General features: G+C 45.1%; 1 protein-coding gene across 3 annotated transcripts in view; it reads left to right on the top strand.

Moving 5' to 3' along the window:
* Window positions 1-23,093, top strand: part of CPPED1 (calcineurin like phosphoesterase domain containing 1) — a 61,785-nt gene extending 38,692 nt beyond the window's left edge. For all 3 annotated transcript variants that reach the window (XM_053277137.1, XM_053277138.1, XM_053277136.1), the window contains one exon: window positions 20,498-23,093. In XM_053277137.1, coding sequence (XP_053133112.1) covers window positions 20,498-20,721 — 224 coding nt within the window. In that variant the 3' untranslated portion in view covers window positions 20,722-23,093. The remainder of the gene's footprint in view (window positions 1-20,497) is intronic.
* The last annotated feature ends 302 nt before the right edge of the window (window positions 23,094-23,395 follow it).

Below are 23,395 nucleotides of genomic sequence, written 5' to 3'. Positions count from 1 at the left end.
AGGAAGAAAAAGGAAAAAAACAGGGTTTTTCCTAGTCTCCCCTGCCCCCAGCCTTCACCCCTCTAGTCCGGCCTCTTGCTTCTTGCTTGACCAACCAGATGCTTCCGGCAAGCCCACAAGCAGGGGTGGGAAGGCCATCGCCCTCTCCCACGGCTTCTCCCCAGCCATGGCCATCCAGAGGCATGTTGCCCTCTGAACATGGAGGTTCCATTTACCGATCATCATTCATAAACCTTGATGGAGCTGCCCACCTTGAATTTCTCCCAGTCCCTTCTTCAAGCCATCTGAGCGAGTGGCCATCGCCAGAACTTGGGGCAGTGTGTTAATGATGTGTATATACCTTTTTATTGGAACTGGTGAGTTGTTTTTTTAATGCCTAACTGTTCTTTGGAGGGTAGCCAGCCGCTGATTAGGATTAAATAAGGAAAAGCATATGCTGCCATTTCCAAGGATGCATGAGCAATTGCTCATCTTACAGCCGATCCTCATATGGCTACTTTTCGTTACCGTTTTGATGCACATTTTCAGCTGCACATGTTGCGGAGAGCGCTTCTTGTGACAGCAAAGCATGAATTGCTGCCTTTGCTAAGCACGGTTTGTCTTGGTTTGCATTTGGATGAGAGACTACATGTGAGCAGTGTTCCCTCTAAGATGTTGTTGACTACAGCTCCCATCCTCCCCAGCTGCAGTGGCCTTTGGTTGGGGATTATGGGTGTGGTAGTCAACCACATCTGGGAATCCCCATTAGAGGGGATGCTGCATGTGAGCACTGAGCATCTGCCTGCATGCAGAAGGTCCCAGTTTCACTCCCCGGCATCTCCAAGTAGGGCTGGGAGAGACTCCTGCTTGAACCCTTGGAAAGCTGCTGCCAGTCAGTGTAGAGATAGTACTGAGTGAGATGTGCCAGTGGTCTGACTCAGTAAATGGCCAGTTTCTGTGTTTCTGATTGCTTTGGGGTTGGGGATGAAACTCAGTGGCAGAGCATCGGTTTGGCATGCGGAAGGTCCCAGGTTCAGTCCCTAGCAGCATCTCCAGGTAGGGCTGGAAGAGACTCCTGCCTGAAACCTTGGAGAGACACTGCCAAACAGTGTCCTCAGTACTAAGCTGGATGGATCAGTAGTTTGACTCTGCTTAAGGCAGCTTCCTCTGTTCCTACATGCCCAAGTGCTGGACAGCAGTTGAAGAGAGTGGGTTGAATTGTTTCGAATTGTCTTCATTTCATATGTATAAAGACTGCTGTTTTTCTCATTCACCGGGTGGCATAGCACCCTTTGTGTAATCTGCTTTTATTGGATTTATCCCATTTGTTTTGCTAGGGTCTGATGACTGAATGCAAATAAAATATATACTACTACTACTACTACTACTACCACCACCAAGTGGCACATAATGTTTATTTCTTTTAAAGAGCCAGCATAGAGTAGTGGTGAGAATGTTGGACTGGGGAGACATGAGTTCAAATCCCCGTTCAGTCATGAACCTCACTGGGTGACTGGGCCAGTCACTTTTCTAGAACATAAGAACAGCCCTGCTGGATCAGGCCCAAGGCCTATCTAATCTAGCATCCTGTTTCACATGGTGGCTCACCAGATGCTTCTGAGAAGCCCACAGGCAAAAGGTGAAAGTATGCCCTCTCTTCTGCCGTTACTCCCCTGCAACTAGTATTTAGAGATATCTTGTCTCTGGGGTGGAGGTGGCCTATAGCCCTCAGACTAGTAGCCATTGATAGACTTGTCCTCCATCAATTTATCTAAACCCCTCTTAAAGTCATCCAGGGTGTTGACTGTCACCACATCTTGTGGCATAGAATTCCATAGGTCAATTACATGTTGTGTAAAAAGGTAAGCCTAGCCTATCTCACAGGTCTGTTGTGAGGATAAACAAAACCATATACACCTCTCTGGGCTCCTTGGAGGAAGAGTGGGATAGAAATGTAAAAACAAATAAGTAAATACTACCAGGTTGCAGCTAACGGCCCCAATCCTGTAGCTTTATGCATTCGCAGGAGCTCAGATGTCCCCGTGGTGTTTCATGTAGAACAGGATTTCCCTCTTCATTTCAGTGGCATGGACAGATCCATGTATGTACCCTCTTACTCCCAACAAACATGGCTGTTCCCCTTCGCTGGCTATGAGATGAGTTGCTCTGGTTTTTACTTATTATTATTATTTAATTATTTATTTGATTTGTATGCCGCCCTTCCAAAATGGCTCCGGGCGGTTTACAATTAAAGCACACCACTAAAACAGTAAAGAGAGCGAAAACAAATTAAAAAACCATATAACAATTAACAATTTAAAAACATTTTAAAACAACAAGTAAACAAATTACAGTGATTTAAAAACCCCAAAATCGGGTTTTGAATTTTAAAATAAACCAGAAATTAAAAACCCCAGAAATTAGAACCTTATCTCTATGTTCTGAGCATTTCATAAGATCCTGGTTGCTCACAGGGTTGTTTTGAGTTCTTTGGGTTGGTTGGTTTTTAGTTTAAGAGAGTAAGGGGATGGGAAGAGTCAGAGGATGTGTGCATGGGCCTGTCCTGTAGTGGTATAGTGGTTAGAGTGCTGGACTAGGACCGGGGAGACCCGAGTTCAAATCCCCATTCAGCCATGATCCTTGCTGGGTGACTCTGGGCCAGTCACTTCTCTCTCAGCCTAACCTACTTCACAGGGTTGTTGTGAGGAGAAACTTAAGTATGTAGTACACCGCTCTGGGCTCTTTGGAGGAAGAGTGGGATAAAAAATGTAAAATGTATTTATTCATTTATTTATTTTTATTTAACATATTTTTATACCGCCCAAAACTTACATCTCTGGGCGGTTTACAACAAAATAAAAAAGAGAAAGTAAAACATTAGTTAAAACAAAAAGTTTAAAACATTACAACAATTTAAATTTTTTTAAACTGCATTAAAATCATTTTAATTAAAAGCCTGGGTGAACAGATGCGTCTTTAAAGACTTTTTTAAAGCTGTCAGAGATGGGGAGGCTCTTATTTCATTAGGGAGTGCATTCCAAAGTCTCGGGGCAGCAGCGGAGAAGGCCCATCACTGAGTAGCCACCAGACGAGCCATTGGCATCAGCTCGTATAAATAAATAAATGAATAAATAAATAAATATTAGCTCCTTAGGGGATGGAGCCACTCTGGGAAGAGCAGAAGGTTTCAAGTTCCCTCCCTGGTTTCTCCAAGATAGGGCTGAGAGAGATTCCTGCCTGCAACCTTGGAGAAGCCGCTGCCAGTCTGGGTAGACAATACTGAGCTAGATGGACCGATGGTCTGACTCAGTATATGGCAGCTTCCTCTGTTCCTATGTCCTTGCCCCTCAGTGCCACTGTCTTTGCCGCATAATGGCACTCTCTTAATATGGCAAAGCAAAAAATAGAGCATACTGGAATCTATATGCATGTACCACAAAAAGAACCAAAATGATCCCCCATAAAACTGGCCAATGGAAAGAAAAGAATAACCACAATATGTTGGAAAATTGCTATATTGGAAAGTGTATTCATTATGGATCAATTAGTTGTAAATGGATGGTATATACAACAAGAAACAATAGAATTTACAGTGAAAATGACCATATAAATGATAAAGTCCATGGAATATATATATTAAAAAAAGAGCAAATGAGTCCCTAAGATGAAATTGATGGTGAAGACGTCCACACACTACGATGACCTGGTGTCTTGCACTTACTTTCACAAGAGCATTTTCTAGAAAAAGCAAGAGGTAGCACAATATTGAGTGTTTCTTCTGCTCAAATCTCTTTGAGACAAGGATGTTTCCACTAAATTTGGCAATACAACCGATCTATTATCAAGGAATTTGGATATACTGATTTATGTCAACTCACGAGATCCATGTCCACCAGCACTTGATAAAGAACCATTTCGAAATGAGTGTCACCGTAGTATATGACATCATCACCATCAATTTCATCTTAGGGACTTCATAGCATTGTTTTGATATATAGTCCATGGACTCTATTGTTCATATGGTCATTTCCACCATGGATTCTATTGTTTCTTGTTGTATATATATTTACATCTAGTTGATCCATATTGGATACACTTTCCAATATAGTAATTTCCCATCATATTGTGGCTATTCTTTTCTTTCCATTTACTCTCTTAATATGAGCACACCGTTACGTGCTTGCCTGAGCTTCTGTGGAGCAGAACAGCTACTAAACCATGCATAAGAGGCATTGCATGACCGCCTGAAATATTTGGCAGGCTACCGAAGCCAAACAAAAGCAATTAGTGCATGCAGATGGTTTCATTTCCTCCCTAACGTTGGGGCAGGGGGAGAGGCACACTCCCTAACCTCCGAAATCAAATTGTGTGGCAACCAAATTATGTCACACAGATGATGGCACTGCACAGGACCAAGGGAGAACAGGGGGTCAACAAACAGCCATCCTACTCACAGTTTACCCTTCGGCCGTATCCACCCTGATTGCAAAGTTCAAGAGAAGGTGGTGGATATGGGGTATGTACAGCCTGTAGGGGTTGTAAATGTACTCTTACTGTCAGGCACTCTCTGCCCGGCTTGTGTAGTGATGCCCAGTGTTCTTTCTACCAAGGATTCCCAGATGTTGCTGACTACAACCCCCAGAATCCCCAGCTGAAATGGCTTTTTGCTTGGGGATTCTGAGAGTTGGAGTCAACAACATCTGGGAATCCCTGGTAGAGGGGCACATTGGTGATGCCCACTGGCTCAGGTGGCTTTGAAAATGGTCCAGAGATACATTCATGGAGGAAGAGAGGTCCATTAACAAGCATGGGCGGAGAGCTGGTCTTGTGGTAGCAAGCATAAATCCCCTGCTAACTTGGCAAAGAGGCACCTTTTAATGTGGTGATTCTCTTTATTTAGCAGGGGGAGAGTAACTGGCCCTATCCACCCCCAGCACTGTACCTCCAGTGACTGTTGCTGGTGTCTATCTTATGTTTCTTTTTAGATTGTGAGCCCTTTGGGGACAGGGATCCATCTTGTTTGTTTGTTTGTTTGTTTGTTTGTTTGTTTGTTTATTATTCCTCTGTGTAAACCACCCTGAGCCATTTTTGGAAGGGCAGTATAGAAATCAATCAATCAATCAATCAAATTGTCCCCTTTGCTAAGCAGGGTCCACCCTGCTTTGCATTTGAATGGGAGACAACATGTGTGATCTTGTCCTTAGGTGATGAGTCCGCTCTAGGAAGAGCATCTGCCCTCCTGCATGCAGAAGGTTCTAGGTTCCCTCCCTGGCAGCATCTCCAAGATAGGGCTGAGAGAGACTAGAGATTATGGGAGTTGTCGTTCCAGCAACATCCGGAGTACACCAGGTTGGGGATCTCCATGGCTGAGAGAGACTCCTGCCTGCAGCCTTGGAGAAGCTGCTGCCAGTCTGTAGACAATACTGAGCTAGATGGACCAATGTTCTGACTCAGAAGGCAGCTTCCTACCTTTTTATGTTTTTATTAGCCCCAATAACAAAGTGGAACTTACATTTTCATTGGCACAATGTTGGAGGTTTCCATCCTTGCCAATAAGGTCTAAGGAATACAACAGAACTCTCTCAAGGATGAGTCTGTCCACATCTGGCCATACCACCTGATACAGCAGAGAGAATGGGACGATTCGAAGCTCCCTTATACCGAGTAAGACCATGGATCCATCTAGTTCAATATTGTCTACACCAGGGATTCTCAACATTGGGTCTCCAGATGTTATTGGACTTCAACTCCCATAATCCCCAGGCCCAGTGGCCTTTGGCTGGGGATTATGGGAGTTGGAAGTCCAATAACATCTGGGGACCCAACACTGAGAATCCCTGGTCTACACAGACTGGCAGCAGCTTCTCCAAGGTTGCAGGCAGGAGTCTCTCTCAGCCCTGGAGTTCCCCAACCTGGTGTACTCCAGATGTTGCTGGAATGACAACTCCCATCATCTCTAGCCACAATGAATAGTAGCAGTGCAGCTGAGGATGATGGGAGTTGTAGTCCAGCAGGAGACTTACGTTGGCCGCACTTGGCATAAGCTGTTCACGCACCATTCATTCATTCCGCCTCAGCAATCCTTTTCTTCTAAATTTAATGGGTGTTACTCTGTTTTGCAATTCCATATGAACGAAATGAGTTCTCCCCCCCCTGCCCCCCCCCCCCAGTTTGATTTCAGCATCCCATTCATTTTAAACCACAGCTCTGAAGCTTGAGTTGCAGAAGCTACATCTGCTGTGAAGTACTGAGTTAAATTTCTCACTTTGGAAGTGTCCCTAACAGTTGGGCTAATTAAAGATGAAATTGTGTCCTTATCATAAATATTTATAAATGGAAAATCTGGCACTTTGTAATTTCACCAAGTTAAGCCAGGAAGATAAGCATACGTTACCAAATACAAAATGCCGTATCTTACTGCTTATTACTTCATTGTCGATGTTGTTAAGTGAGAGAGGTAGGCTAAATGAACTCTTCTAAAGAAAAATCTCTTTCCCCTTGATTAGCTCGGGTGCTGCTTATAGGAACCTTTTGATTCATTTCGGAGACAAGAACTCAGAACAGACATCATGGCAAACTATGCCCAGTGATGCTTAGTGATGGTTCGATGTGATGTCTGAATTCACAAACCATGCTTTGCAATCAGCCAGCAAACCAGAAGCAGAAACTATCCCAAGTAGGTTTGCAAACCATGTCTTATGCTCACCCTCAACATAGGAAGCAGCCTTATACTGAGTCTGACCCTTGGTCCATCTAGCTCAGAACTGTCTACACTGACTGGCAGCAGCTCTCCGAGGTTTCAGGCAGGAGTCTTTCCCAGCCCTACCTGGAGAGGCCAGGAATTGAACCTGGGACATCAGATGTTCTTCTGCTGAGCTATGGTCCTGTTTATTTCTAAGTGTTGAGGTAGCTTTTAATTGCATTGAATTGCTTAAATTACATTTAATTTAGGCGCTGGGCACTTCTCAGTGATTTTTAAATCTAGCATATGATTATATATGTGTAATTATGGAAGGGTTTTGTATAGATGGATTCTGTAGGTCAGAGTTAACGTATTGGATCTCTGTGATATGAATCTTTTTTAGCGTTTACTATGCATTTACGTACTTATCCTGATTTGTTCCTGCGCTGCAGTGGTTCCAGTGTTCTTAAGTGCACCTGAATTTATTGTGTACTTCCGTTTCGTGTAACGGAGTTCCAATGTCTCCACATGTGAGAGTGGTTTTAATTTTTTAAAAATTCCCTAGGGGGTATATCTCACCGTCACAGCCACCTAATGGCGCAGTGGGGAAATGACTTGATTATCAAGCCAGAGGTTGCAGGTTCGAATCCCTGCTGGTATGTTCCCCAGACTCTGGGAAGCACCTATATCGAGCAGCAGCAATATAGGAAGGTGCTGAAAGGCATTGTCTCATACTGCTCGGGAAATGGTAATGGTAAACCCCTCCTGTATTCTACCAAAGACAACCACATGACTGTGGTCACCAGGAGTCGGCTCATCGAATGTTGTGCAGCCTGTTAGCCACCCTTTCTCAGCTTAGCCTACCTCAGAGGATTGTTGTGATGAAATCAGAGGAAGATATACCCAACCTTGCAGGAAGCATAGGATAGAAATACAATGTATAATATAGGGGAGAGATAGTCAAACGTGGCTGTCCAGCTGTTGCTGAAATACTGCAGCTGCAGTTTATAGGGATGATGGGAGTTGTAGTTCAGCAACAGCTGGACAGCCAAGGTTGACTACCCCTGGAAAAGGGGTGTTGGTTTTTTGTTTCTTTTTAATGTTTTCAGTGACAAACTTTGTACTGTGAAGCATGCAGTTATAAGTCAGCTCAGATGTTTGAACTGATTCCCGTCTTAATTGCTGCACTGCTGAAATATTAGAAGTTCAAAATTAAGCCACATCTAAGGCAGAAGTAGGAAGGAGATCAAATCAAACTCTTCAGAAAACCCAAGAGATTGAAGTTGGACTGTCAAAGAAACTGAAAGGGACATAAACACCGAGATCCAGGTCAGTCAGCGCCACTGTATCTGCCTGTCTTGATCGGAGATCTCATTCCTCAAAGCCCACGTCTCCATCTGCAATTTCTGCTTTAATCAGTCTTCCACGATAATGCATCCAAATACATTCTGCATGCCAAATTAAGTCGCCTGACTCCATTTTCCATCACGACCATCCAAGTTTCCTTTGGGAAGAGTTGATCCTGCGGTAGCGAGCATGAATGGTCCCCTTTGCTAAGCAAGGTCTGCCTTGGTTTGCATTTGGATGGGAGACTGCATGTGAATGCTGTAAGATATTGCCCTTAGAGGATGGGGCCATCGCTCAGTGGAAGGACATCATCTGCTTTGCATGCAGAAGGTCCCAGGTTCAGACCCGGCCAGCATCTCCTGATAAGGCTGGGAGAGCCTCCTTCCTACAACCTTGTAGAAACCGCTGCCAGTCTGTGCGGACAATACTGAGCTAGATGGACCAAGGGTCTGACTCAGTATATGGCAGCTTCCTATGTTCCTTAATTCTGATTCTCTTATTCTCGATTATTCTTAATGATGTCGTTATTCATGGATGCATCGTTGATGCAAGAAATAGCCATTGGTGCTTTATTCTCTGTCATCTCTGTGGGTGGGCCTTGGCATCAAAGTGGGCAGGAACTCAGGCAACAGGGGAGGGTTCCATGCAAAAAAAAGCATGGTTTGGCATTACAGGATTCAGCCTCCGGTCCATCATCATCTTTATTTATTTATTTATTCATTCATTTTAGTTTCTATACTGCCCTTCCAAAAATGGCTCAGGGCGCTTTACACAAAGAAATAATAAATAAATAAGATGGATCCCTGACCCCAAATAAATAAGATGGATCCCTGACCCCTTACAATCTAAAAAATTCCGTGCACTCTTCTACGTTTAGATTCTCTCCCTTGTGCAGAAAAACATGCCTTCACCTCTTGCTTGCAGGCTTCCCAGAGGCGTCTGCTGGGTCACTGTGTGAAACGGGGTGCTGGACCAGATGGACATGGATCCACAGCAACATAGTAAGCTGCCATATACTGAGTCAGACCATTGGTCTATCTCGCTCAGTATTGTCTACACAGACTGGCAGCTGCTTCTCCAAGGTTGCAGGCAGGAGCCTCTCTCAGCCCTATCTTGGAGATGCTGCCAGGGAGGGAACCTGGGACCTTCTGCAGGCAAGCACACAAATGCTCTTCCCAGAGTGTCCTCATCCCCCAAGAAGGGCTATAGGCTTCCTCGAGCCTCAAAGGCAAGATTCCTCTCAGGACCAGTTGCAGGGGAGTAACAGCAGGAGGGAGGGCATGTTTCAGTGCTGAGCCATCTTGACAACACTTCTGTCCTCAGTCACTTTCCCACCCACCCACCCACCCACCCTGTGCAAAATTGCAGGTGTCAAATCCTGTCTGGCAACCGAGACAGAGCTTGCTGGCCTCGTATCTCCCTAACGGATGCTCATATGCCTCGTAAATCTGCCCAGATGCAAGTCAGAGCTGTGCGCTAGCTTGTATTGCTGGGTTACGACATAAATTATAAAGCGTGGGGAACCTGCAGCAAAGCAGAGTCTGGAAGCAGAGCGCTGGAGCTTATGATAAGGCAGGCGCATTCCTTCCCTGGCAGCATCTCCAAGATAGGGCTGAGAGAGACTCCTGCCTGCAACCTTGGAGAAGCCGCTGCCAGTCCATGAAGACAATACTGAGCTAGATGGACCAAGGGTCTGACTCGTTCCACAGCAGCTTCCTATGTAGGGGAGGTGTGGCTTCAGAGGAAATGCTTGAGTGAGGAGGTAGCGTCCCCTCCCCAGCGTAGCTCCAGCCCTAACAGCTACCTGCTGTTTCAAGGGTCCCTGAGGCAGCACCCTGGACCTTCCTCCTCTACTGGCCAGCCCTCATAGAAACATAGGCAGCTGCCATGTACTGAGTCAGACCATTGGTCTATCTAGCTCAGTATTGTCTTCACAGACTGGCAGCGGCTTCTCCAAGATTGCAGGCAGGAATCTCTCTCAGCCCTGTCTGGGAGATGCTGCCGGGGAGGGAACTTGGAGCCTAGATGCCCTTCCCAGAGCAGCTCGATCCCCTAAGGGGAATATCTTTCAGTGCTCACACTTCTAGTCTCCCATTCATGTGCAACCAGGGCAGACCCTGCTTAGCTATGGGGACAAGTCATGCTTGCTACCACCAGACCAGCTCTCCTCCCTATATAGGGTATTGCACTCCCAGCATTTCCTTTGGGAGCCATGCCCAACACAACCCGTGGGTGGATGCTCCATGGGGGGGGGGGCGTCCTGGTTTGCTCTGCCCGTTCCCCACTTCTTCCTCCGCTTTTGCCTGTATTGGTCCCACGGCAGCCGCCGATGATGTCACACATCCTGCACCTTCCAAGAGTGGTGCTGCTTTCAGCTTTCTAGCCCTGAAAAAGCACAACCACTTTCTTAGAAAAGTCTGGATGGGCTTTCTAAGAGTCTAAAAGGTTTAGGGAGGAGAGCTGGTCTTTTATTTATTCTATCCTGCATTTCTATTCCGCTCTTCCTCGAAGGAACCCAGAGCAGTGTACATGGTTACTTATGTTTATCTTCACAACAACCCTGTTTGGTAGGTTAGGCTGAGAGAGATGTGACTGGCCCAGAGTCACCCAGTGAGTTTCATGGCTAAATGGGGATTTGAACTCAGATCTCCCTGGTCCTAAGTCAACACGCTGAGCCATTTTTGGAAGGGCAGTATAAAAATTGAATGAATGAATGAATGAATGAATAAAATTACACTCTAACCACTATACCACATCGGTAGCAAGCATGAATTGTCCCCTTTGCTTAATACCCTGCTTAGCAAAGGGGACAAGTCATGCTTGTGTCCACCAGACCAGCTCTATTTTAGCTGCTTTTAAATGTTTGATTGTTTGTTATTTTAATTGATCATTCTTTTTAGCCTACTTTCTAGAAGGCTCATGAGATCACCCAGCATTCCATTTGAGTGTGTGTGTGTGTGTGTGTGTGTGTGTGTCCGTCTGTCCCCTTATCAACTTCACAATGTCTGGACCAATATGAACCAAATCTGGAGCAGTTGTAGGGACACCTCAACGGCATAGTTTGTGATGATGTCATCCACCCCAGTTCAAGATGGTGGACGTGTAAACGTTTCAGGCGCAAGTTGGTTATCTTGTGGGCCGTCTAACGATTTGAACCAAATTTGGTACAGTTGTAGTGAGCGACACACAGGGACACCTCAACGGCATGGTTTGCGGTGATGTCATCCACCCCGATTCAAGATGGCAGACATGTTAATGTTTGAGGTGCAAGTGGGCTAACTTGTGAACCGCCTAATTGATTTGAACCAAATATGCTACAAGTGTAGGGACACATAGGGACAGCTCAAGGGCACAGTTTGTAATGATGCCATCCAACCTAATTCAAGATGGAGGATACGTGAACGTTTGAGGTGCACATGGGAACCGATTTGGACCAAATTTGGTTCAGTTGTAGAGACACATAGGGACGTGCATAGTTTGTGACGATATCATCCACCCCAGTTCAAGAGGGCGGACGCATGAAGGTTTGAGGCGCAAGTGGGCTAACTTGGTGAATTGCCTAACTGATTTGGACCAAATTTGGCCCAGTTGTAGGGACAGTGAAAGGAAAGTAGGCAGATTAGCTCTTACTAGAACAACTTGTTATTTGTTGTAAACTGCCCTATCTAACCTGGTGGAGCGAGTGATCTTCCCAGCACTGCCACTGGTATCTGCTTTTAAGCTTTGGAAAGGGCGTTGGGCGGTCTGGTCACACGTGTTCCACCTCACCTGTAGTCTGGTCCACTTCACATGGCTTTGATCATCATGTGGAAAGTTGTGTACTGGAGCACAAGGTCCTTCCTCTGTCTAAAAGAACAGCTTTCCAAAATCCGCATTTGATTGGCGCAGCTTTAGGCAAACATCCTGAGTGAATAAATTGCCTTTGAGTGCATTGCCCATTTTTATGAGTCTTTTTTATGTTGGAGATCAAAAAAGCAAGACCAAAGTAAATTGCTAGCTTGTCATCTCAGCGTTATTCCGCTGATTGGATTGTGCTGATGGTAATGAACAAAAAGAAGTTTGCTTCTTACTTTGTTGTGCACTGAATCGGTTCGGGCGAGGTCAGAACCGGTTTGGTGGCACCGGGTGTGTGTGTGCAGGGGGTGGAGTGACGAGTGGGACCAAAAAGGAGTTGAGCAGGTCCTTTTTTGCTCTCTGCCAGCTCATGCAGCTTCCTGCTGGGACTGCGGTCTCTGCAAGCTCCCTCTCCCACGGCACCGGCACACACATGGAAGAGCATCGGCGTGCTTGTATGAAGAAGGTCCCAGATAGGGCTAAGAGTCCTGCCTGCAACCTTGGAGAAGCCGCTGCCAGTCCGGGCAGACAATACTAAGTTAGATGGACCAATGGACTGACTCAGTATAAGGCAGCTTCCTATGTTCCTCCGTACAAAGACCTCATTTCCGTGCTGTTCATTCATTCATTCAGTCATTCATTTATTATTTTTAGATTTTATATCCCGCTCTTCCTCCAAGGAGCCCAGAGCGGTGTACTATATGCTTAGGTTTCTCCTCACAACAACCCTGTGAAGTAGGTTAGGCTGAGAGAGAAGTGACTGGCCCAGAGTCACCCAGCAAGTATCATAGCTGAATGGGGATTTGAACTCGGGTCTCCCCGGTCCTAGTCCAGCACTCTAGCCACTACACCACGCTGGCTCACTTTTCACACACACACACACACACACACACACACACACACACACACGGTACCTCCCCACTTCCTCAGGTTCCCCCCCAAAACCGCAGAGGGCCGGAAAAGCCCTCCTTTTATGCCTTAATTTCCGCCTCTGACATTTATGAAAAAGCTTCAGACCCGAACCAGAGGGTAATGGAAAAGCTGCACTTGGCCCCATCTTCCCCCCACACCTTGGCAAGGAGAAATTCTCCTGCCGAGTGGATATCTTTGGCAACATCCACCGAGCGCTACTGCTCTGAGCGCAGAAGAAAGGCAAATTTGGGGAAGAACTGAGAGTTGCCGTGGCTTTATGTTTGCAAGAAGCAGCAACGGAATATATAAAAACCCCGTAACTGGTGCAGTGAGGAGCAGTCTGGCAGGCAACATTTGTCTTCCCTCAGCCAGCTGTAAAGGACAATTTTCCTACACAACAACCCCGGACCCGAGAGACTAAGTGGGAGAGGGGGATGCCTTTTACTGGGTCAGCTTCCTTCCCATAAAAGGAGTCATCTTCACTGTTTTCTCTTGCTTGTGTTCTCTGGGGCGGCTGGTGCTTAAAACCGCCTGAAATGCATTATGATTTCAGCAGCGAATTATGGCCAATTTGGATGTCCCCAATCAAATTTGGGCGGGGGAATGTGTGGGATTCAGCGCCAGCAAGTTAGCAGATCTCTTATTCCCGATGGACCAATTCAACATGTACGGATGGATGTTATGGATGTGAACAAGGATATTAGAAAAGCCTTGTTGAAGAGCTGGTCTTGTGGTAGGAAAGGAAAGGAAAAGTTGTGCCGTCAAGTCGGTGTCGACTCCTGGCAACCACAGAGCCCTGTGGTTTTCTTGGTAGAATACAGGAGGGGTTTGCCATTGCCTTTCTCCCACGCAGTATGAGATGATGCCTTTCAGCGCCTTTTGATATCACTGTTGCTCAATAGAGGAGTTTCCCGTATTTTGGGAAACACACCACCAGGGATTCGACCCAACAGCCTCCTGATCTCTAGGCAGGTTGCTTCTCCACTGTGCCATTTGGTGGCTGTGGTCTTGTGGTAGCAAGCATGGATTGTCCCCTTTGCTAAGCAAGGTCTGCCCTGGTTTGCTTTTGAATGGGACTACATTGTTGTACACCGCCCAGAGCCTTTGGATAGGGTGGTATAGAAATGTAACAAATAAATAATATGTGAGCACTGGAAGATCTTCCCCTTAGGGGATGGGGCCGTTCTGGGAAGAGCGTCTGTGTGCTTGCATACAGAAAGTTCCAAGTTACCTCCAAGATAAGACTGAGAGAGACTCTTGCCTGCAACCTTGTAGAAGCCGCTGCCAGTCTGTGTAGACAGTACTGAACTAGATGGGCCAATAGTCTGACTCAGTAGAAGGCAGCTCTTACGTTCCTGTGGATCAGGTCCAAGGTCCATCTGGTGCAGCACCCTGTTTCCCACAGTGACCCACCTGATGCCTCTGGAAAGCCCCTAAGGAGGAGATGAAGGCATTTCCCCTCTCCTGCTTTTGCTCCTCTGCAAGGCTTTGTGGTCGCCAGGAGCTGAAACCATCTCGAGGGCACAACTTTATTAGGAGAGGAGAGCTGATCTTGTGGTAGCAAGCATAATTTGTCCTATTAGCTAAGCAGGGTCCACCCTGGTTGCATTTGAATGGGAAACCACATGTGTGAGTACTGTAAAATATTCCCCTCAGGGGATGGAGCCAATTTTCTCCCAGCCATTTGGGGATAGGGATAAACAAGGGGTGATAACACAGAGAAAGCTATTGGCACCCAGAAAAAGGTGGTTTTCATTGGTCCACCAGTGCAAGGCACCCATCTGGAGGGACTCTATTGTCAATTTTCAGTCGGCTGGATAGACCGCAACGAAAAGTTCCTAGGTGGCATTTATACTTTGTTTTTCATGCACACACATGTGCACACACACACACACACACACACACACACACACTCAATTCAATCAGCAGGCAACTGAAGTGAACTGCTTGTCATCCGGCATCCTTATGAGTGGCCCGTCTCTCTGAGTCTTCGGTAAAAGGTGTCGATAATAATTAAGAAGCCATCACAGCACGCAGGCTTGTTAGTGGGTTGACAGCATTATTGGGACATTGAAGGAAACTTGGCATTGCAAGATCTTTTCTTTTTTTTAAAAGGTATTGGATTGGCACAGCTTAGAAGAAGCAAAATAACAGCTCCTTTGAAATGGTGGCTGTGTTCTTTGGAGTGCTGTGCATGGGGTTTGTCCTGAGAAGAAAAGGCAGCCATGATTTTTATTTTTAATGGAGCTGTTCCATTCTGGGTCAGCAGCAGGTATTAAAGTGGATAATCTTGAGTGGATTATCCACGCACACAAAAAGAGGGAAAGCATTTCCCCCCTAGCCTTTGCCCCTTGTGTGGTGAGCAAGATTGTTTTAAAGGGTGCACCGTTTGCTGCGCGAAGATCCCTTCGTCTAATGGCCATTCTTACTATTTGATTTGTCTGGGTGAAGCCCGTAAGGTGGACTCCACACTGTTTAAAGTTCACAAAAGAGGCTAGAAAGAACAGAGCCCAAAGACGAAGATCTGTTCTCTGGGGAAAGGCTCTGTCAGCTCCATCCACTATGGCTATGCCCTCCACGATACTGGCAGCTCCTGGGACGAATCCTTCCAATACGGGGGCTCCTGAGCTAGATACGATGCCGAAAGGGGCTGCCAATACTCCGGTACTTTTATCGGTTCCAACTGGAGACGTTTCGCAGCACTGCATTTCGCTGGGCAGAAAAACTCACAGGGATGGCCATTGCCACTGGTGCTGGAGGAGGAGGAGGAGGGGATTAACCCTCTGATCAAACTTTTCCTGATCAAATGTAATCCTTTTCCTGCCCAAATCTCCCCTCTCCCGGACACTGCCGGGGAAAGCCTGCAGATACGACATACTGTCTAGTCTAGCTTGGCTTGGCGCCTCCTTTATTTTCTTCAGTATTGTCAACCATCTGGACCCGTCATGCTTCCAACAGAATGGGACGGCCTGGGATTAAAAAGCAGGCCAAGGGACTTGGTAATAGCCTCGTAGCCCACGGTTTGGTTCGGGAGCCTTTTCCACGCTAAATCTGTTCTGTGAAATGTGGCTCTTCTGCCCTTCGTTCCCCATCTTGGAATTGCACTGTATGCCGAGTAATTTGCATTAAGTGGAAATCCTTTCGCATTAGTGATAATTAGCTGGGGAAAGTGCATTCATCTTTAAATTACAGGCCGTGTTTATCGGCATTCCCAGAGAAAGCTATAAAGGATATTGCCTACAATAACATTTTCATATATTTCTAGATATAGGTTCATTGATTCATTCATTATGTTTTTATAACCCCCCACTCAAATGTTCTCTAGGCCGTTTACGAAACATTTAAAATCAGCAATTTAAACAATAAAAGCAAAACAGTTAAAACAATTTTAAAAATCCAACACCAAATGTCTGATTAAAAATATATGTTTTCAAGTCCCTTTATATATAGCCTTGTTATTAGGACTTCAAAGTGCATATATGTATGCCCACACATACATAAAGATATGTATATATCCCTTTACAGAGAGATATAGTGTTATTAGGGCTTTGAAGCAAATTGCCCTCAAAAAACCTACTAGCCTGATTTTTACTATTTTTCTCCTGCAGGTAGGAGCAGATTCAGTAGTATTCAGAGCACTGATAGTGTACCTGGAGGTCAGCTGCTGCCAACTGCCATCTTTTTTTACTCTACATTGAAGCAAGAAGTAATTCTGGGTCATTTCTTGCCTCATCCTGGAGTAAAAAAAAGATGGCATCCACCTCCACCTTTTTAAACTCGTCAACGAGGACGAAAATGATACATACTCACTTCCTGGCTCATTCTGGACTAAAAAAGAATAGTGACCACCACTATCTTTATAGACTCTTCAAAGAGGCAGGAAATGATGCAAGATCATTTCCTGCCTCACTTCTTGACCAAAAAACATGGTGCCCTGTACCAGCCAGCTGCTGAGAGCACAACCACTGTTTCAAGCCCTGCTGAACCCACCAAATAAAAGTGGGAGGGGAGAGAAAAGGACCACACAGTCGCTACTCTCCGTGATGTCCACTCCATTTTTAAACAGTACATTGGCAGAATGTACTGGGCAGCGGGCAGAAAGCCTGGTGAGGCCTGTCGGGCCTCCTCCATTCTTGCATTTAGGTGGATTCCAAAGACCTCCTGTTCTCCCCAGATATATGGTTTTTAAAATATTTCATCATCATCATCATTATTATTATTATTATTTACATTTTATATCCCGCTCTTCCTCCAAGGAGCCCAGAGCGGTGTACTACATACTTAAGTTTCTCCTCACAACAACCCTGTGAAGTAGGTTAGGCTGAGAGAGAAGTGACTGGCCCAGAGTCACCCAGCAAGTATCATGGCTGAATGGGGATTTGAACTCGGGTCTCCCCGTTCCTAGTCCAGCACTCTGACCACTACACCACGCTGGCTCACTTCCTTGGTGGTGATTGATGCTGATGAGCTTGTTGTTGGGTTTATTCTGTGCTAGAAGGAGGAGGAGGAGGACTCATTTCATTTGGTTTTTTGGTCATATACTGCCTTGAATACTATGCAAAAGGTAGCCTTCATACTATATACATTAAAAATCTGGTAGGAAAATAATAGTAATAAAAGTCCCTTTTAAAAACCTCAAAGTGAGCTTGGAGAACCAATAAACCGTGACCTTTGAGATTAAAAAGCCCATCCATTCTAAAAGTCCCTTTTTAAAGCCCCATCCATTAAAGTCCCATTTTAAAGTCCCAATCATTCTAAAAGTCCATTTTTAAAGTCCCTTTTAAAAACAAAGTGAGCTTGGAGAACCAATAAACCGTGACCTTTGAGATTAAAAAAAAACCCATCCATTAAACTCCTCCTCCTTAAGACACGTCATGCACCCTCTTTTTGCTGCGAATTTCGTCTAGTTTCACAAGATAAACACATTGATTATGGAGCTGAAAATGTCTTTTCATAGAAACAGGTAGGAAGTTGCCTTATACGGAGTCAGACCTTGGTCCATCTAGCTCAGTGTTGTTTACACTGACTGGCAGTAGCTTTCCAAGGTTGCAGGCAGGAGCCCTACCTGGAGATGCTGCCAGGGAGTGAACCTGGGACCTTCTACATGTGAAAACAGATGCTCTCCCACTGAGCTATGGCCCCATCCCCTATGAGGGAGATCTTACAGCGCTCACATGTAGACACCCATCCAAATGCAAACCAGGCCAGATGCTGCTTAGCAACAGGGGCGATTTTTATTTCGTACTCACGGCCACAAGACCAGTTCTCCTCCCCAGTTTTTCCCTGGCATTGGCAAGGGAGGGACGAGGCTGGTGGAAGCTGTCAGTGAGAGTTGTGAAGAATTTCGGAGCACATCCACTTTGAGGATCCACAGTTAATGATCTCCGTCGTAGGCCAAGGGAGACTTGCCCGTTTAAAACCTTTCAGGTTTCTGCTGGCCCAAATCGTCAGCTCATCATCATCTGGATTCTCGTCCGCTTTCATTTCGCTCTCCCGAGAGTGATCAGCGATGGATTTTAACTTCCGATGAAGAGCTCAAATGGAAGACAACAGGTGCTTAAGCGGCCTGGTCTGCAGACTAATGACCCGGCTCTCCTTAGTAAAGATCACAGCCATTGGCTTTTATAGTGGCGGGGGTTCAGGTTAGAGCACTGCGCCTCTGGCAAAGGACCAAGAAGGCTTGGCTGAACCCTCTCTAGGCTCGTTCACATGGCCATTGGGAGGCAGGTAGGAGATAGGTAGGAGCCCCCCAAGCCACCTAATGGCACAGCGGGGAAGTCACTTGCCTAGGGAGCAAGAGGTTGCCGAATCCCCGCAGGTATGTTTCCCAGACTATGGGAAACTCCTATATCAGGCAGCTGTGATACAGGAAGGTGCTGAAAGGCATCATCTCACACTGTGCGGGAGATGGCAATGGTCAACCCCTCCTGTATTCTACCAAAGACAACCACAGGGCCGGTGGTCCCTCTAATTTTTTTTCATCTGTGTGTGGAATGAGTTTTGTCATGAGTTTTGTCACCATAGCAAGGGGTGGACAAACTTGGTCCTCCAGTTGGTGTTGAACTACAACCTCCCATCTTCTCTAGCCACAATAAATTTGAGGGCCAAGTTTGCCCACCTCTGTGCTGTAGTATTATTGTTGCTGCTCTTTATTTTTACCCTACTTTTCTTCCAAAATGACCAAAGAAGCTTACGAATGTTAACAAAGCAACTATAAAACTACAATAAAACGGGACAAAATGTGTTTTCACAAATAAAAAATGCAGTCGAGAGCACAAAGGAAAGCAGAAGGATGATTAGATGTGCATAATAATACAGCACAAATCTTGAGTATAATGTGGGGAATGCATTGTGAAAAAGCTTTCAGGGCTGTTCACTTATCACTGGCATTACCTGATGAATACACTCAACAACAAAATTTACTAGACTACAAGTACTCTTGCAGAAGAGAGTGGGAAGGGAGCTTTTAGTGCATCCCTGGGAAATTAATTGATCGCAAGCTGAAATGGTGATCAGTACTTATGGATAGATTTTGTTTTTCCCCCCCTCCCTTAATTCAAAATTGAACTAAAGCCCTATCCAACCCTGCACAGCATCCCTCCAGTGGCTGTTGCTGGTGTCTGCCTTATGGTTTTTTTTTTTTTAGATTGTGAGCCCTTTGGGGACATCTTATTTCTGTGTTATTTATTTTTCTATGTAAACCTCTTCTGAGAACTTTGGTAGGAGGAGGGAGAAGTGATTGTGTGGGAGACGGGAGCTGGGTAGGACAGCACCACCCTACCCAGCATTCATTCCCAGCCTTTGAACAAGGTAGGAGGAAAAGCTGTCCTACCCAGCTCCCGTCTCCCACACAGTTACTTATCACTCCTCCTACCCAGTGTTTTGCTCCCACACAACCAAAAACTGGGAGCACACATAGCTCCCAGCCCTGGGTAGGACAAGGACACTTGTCCTACCCAGTTTTCGGTTGTGAGAGCATCTTCATATTTGAGCCCCTACTTCCTTCCTTCCTTGTTGTATCTTATATCTCTTTCTGAAAGAGCTGGGACTGTTATAATCTTTATGGACACATCAGCAGAGCACCTGCAGGCAAGAAGGAGGTCCTGGCAGCAGTATTCGTCTATGTGCAGAATGAGTTTTGTTCTGAGCAGCAGTATCAAGGCAGTGTGTACATGCATTCAGAGTGGGGCCTTCCTGATTCAACCTGAGTGGGATCTAAAATTAACTGAGCAGACATTTTTGAAAGTGTGAGCACATGCACACCCCTTAGAGGGAACACTGACTGGCAGACTCAAGGGAACCCAAAGATACATCAATTTCACAAAAATCTGAAGGGAAAAACTTAAAGGGGGGGAATATCCCCCCAAACTGCCTCAATGGAGCGGAATGTTCAGACTCAGAAGGCAGGTAACAGACAAGTAAGTGGGCAGAGCTAATAGAACTCGGTGGCAAGGAGGATAAGAAGGAGAGCTTGAACAAAAAGAACAGGACATTCCTCAGCCTGAATAATATTTCTTCAAGAATATTCCCTTCTGAACCCCTTCTGAGAGGGGAAAGGTCTAAAACTTTCACCATGCTCAGTCACAGGTTTAGGTAGCACATGCATACCAGGGATATATGGCAACATTTTATTGCGGGTCCAGATTTGTTTTTTTAAAAAGTTGATCTTGCCTGCCTTTAAAGATATGTTTCTTTAGCCAAACTAATGACTTTGTGTTTGACTTTTTTGTTTATGTTAAACAGGCATCAAAGCTGTGTTTTCTGGACACTACCACAGAAATGCTGGAGGATCCTACAAAGGTCTCGAAATGGTGGTTTCATCAGCCATTGGATGCCAGCTGGGCGAAGACACCCATGGGCTAAGGGTCATCGTGGTCACTGCCGAAAAAATTGTTCACAAATACTACAGTTTAAGTGAACTAAAAGACCAAGGAATAGGCAGAGATCTGATGGATTTGATGAAGTAAACTTCTTTCTTTCCTAAACATTTGACTAAAACATTTAACCAATCCAGCCAGGTTGGGTACTGAATTGAATTTCTGTGTTTTTTTAAACACACACACACACACACACACACACACACACACACACAGAAGGAAAACATTCTTTTCAGATTATCCAATAAGCAAGGACCTGATTAACAACCCAATGTCAAAAGCTGCATAGGCAGGCAGAGCTCTTAGACGTACTTCAAAGGTGTATATAAATTTAACTTGTACTATAAAAGTAATGACGGCACTATTGATTTTGTCATTAAGGGAAGATATTCTAAGAATGCATTCTTCTTGGGATCGACTACTTTATAGCCGAGTAAATCTACTCACGAACTCCAGGGGCTCAGTCTAGTTGGCAGGCATACAAACCCAATGAGGCCCCAGAGAACCAAAATGCCATATAATGAAACAATGGAAGGGTTGACCCAGAATTAGAGGCAATCACTAGATGTGCATGTACAATTGCACAGCCATTTCAATGACATCCCAATATTACTAAGCTGCTCAACTCCAGCCCTCCTTCAGATGTGGGACTACAACTCCCATCATGCCTAACTGTTGGCTGTTACCAGCGGGAAGCTAACTGACGATCACTGCAGACACTTCCTACCTTCTCTTTCCCTTGCACATGGTCACAGAACAGAAGCACTCACAGCTCCTGAAACTGGATAGGTCCAACCCAGTTTTCCATCATGTGCTTATTGTATTTTCAGTTGCTTCTGTATTGTTAGTAGTTCTCCGGTAACTTTGGACCGCTTCACATCTAAGACTTTGCCTGCACAGGTGTGTAAATGCAACTAAGGAATGTGATGTGTGAGCATCATATATCTGTCTCTTTTGCCCCAAACACGGTGCTTCCAAACACATGTCGAAGCAGCAAAACAGAAAGATGCTCAAGGTTCATGCATGTGAAGAGCAGGGTTCCCTTTAACAGGGATTTGCAGGTGTTGTTAACTACAACTCCCAGCACCCTCAGCTGCAGTGATCTTTGGCTGGGGGTTATGGGAGTTGTAGTCAACAACATCTGGAAATCCCTGTTACAGGGAACACTGGTGAAGAGTGAAGCAGTATCCCTTAAGCATGGCTGCCATGTGAACTGAACATGGTTGAGAAGTTTCCTTCCTGTAGCATATCCGCAAACATCCAGACTAAGTTAGTCATGGACTAAGTCCAATTGAAATTAATAGGACTTAACGTTAGTCATGATTAACGTGTCTCACTGGGCAGGTTCAAACATATTGTGGAACTTTTGTTAGCACCAAGCGACAGCCATCAGCCTCAGGAACATGCAGTCCCCCACACATACTTGCTTTCTAAGTTAGGAAAAACACAGCATGGTCGTGGCGTCCAAACTGACGCAGCAGAGAATGGTTGTGATGTCCAAACCAAGGAAGCAGAGATTGGTCGTGATGTCCAAACCAACAAAGCAGAGACTAGTCATGACATCCGAACCAACAAAGCAGAGACTAGTCATGACATCCGAACCGACAAAGCAGTGGCTGGTTGTGTCATCCATCCTGACAAAGCCAAGATTGGCCCTGTCATCCAAACAGGCCAATCTTGGCTTCTTCTAACTTACTTGCTTCAGAAAACCTGAGATCTGAAGCTGAGGTTTGAAGCAAGTTTCAGATCTTGGGTTCTCTGAAGCAAGCCCTAGCCAAGATTGCTGGGTTCAGACATCACAATCAATTTTGGTTTATCCTAACCTAGAAAGGAGGTAGACGCACATAGATGAGGGGGAGGACACGCCCCCAAGGCCCAAGAACCTCTGCTGAGCTCCATATGACACCTAAGCCCACCCATTCATTTCAGTAGTGCTTATTCATGACTAACGTAGTCTTGATGTTGCCCACTCATTATGTAAGTGAATATAACGGAGGTGATGAATGATACTGACAACTGGCATTTTTAGAAATGGAAGAGCCATTTTTTGTGCTTGGCAATGCCCACTTTTGGGAAACAAAATTAATATGTTTATTAACTGAGCATTTTACCAGGTGAATAGCAGGAGAATTAGAAAAACTTTCTCCAAGCAAAATGGATTGCCTAGTTATGGGGTGGGGGGGAATGCAGCGATTACAAATCATCCTACCAAGCCAGTAGTTCCATTTTAAATCTGATTCCTGTTAGTACCATCTGGAATACAAATTGTATAAATGGAATCACTGTTTGATCTGTTTTAGGGAGAATAATAAGAAACATTTATGTGTTTACACTATCTTCTATTTGTTCAGTCTTTCCTTTTGCTTATTCAGATATCATTTGGAGCAAAAAGTTTCTTTCTAGAGTTGATCTTAAACCTGCTTGGCCTCCATGGAAATCTAATAAAATATGGCAAGAAAATCTTCTGGGATCTGTGTCACAATCCATATGGTCTCCATACATAATAGAGTGCGTATGCACAGTAAAGAATTTGGAACACTTCTAAAGGTCCTGGTGATGCTCCAATGTCTCTTGCACACAGACCTTATTTTTATATGTGAGGTTCAAAACATTTTAAGCTTATTTGCAGTCTATGTGCAACTAATCTTTTAAAAGTATAAACATGTCACGGACACTCCAAATTAGATGTTTTTAAAAATTTGTTTTTACACAAAGCTATTTTCACATTCAAAACAGAATTGCCTTTTACCATCACTAAAAAAAA

Source organism: Hemicordylus capensis, chromosome 13, assembly GCF_027244095.1.
Source record: "Hemicordylus capensis ecotype Gifberg chromosome 13, rHemCap1.1.pri, whole genome shotgun sequence".
NCBI lineage: Eukaryota > Metazoa > Chordata > Lepidosauria > Squamata > Cordylidae > Hemicordylus > Hemicordylus capensis.
The sequence above is the reverse complement of the archived record's forward strand: the minus strand, read 5'-3'. Positions and strand labels throughout refer to the sequence as shown.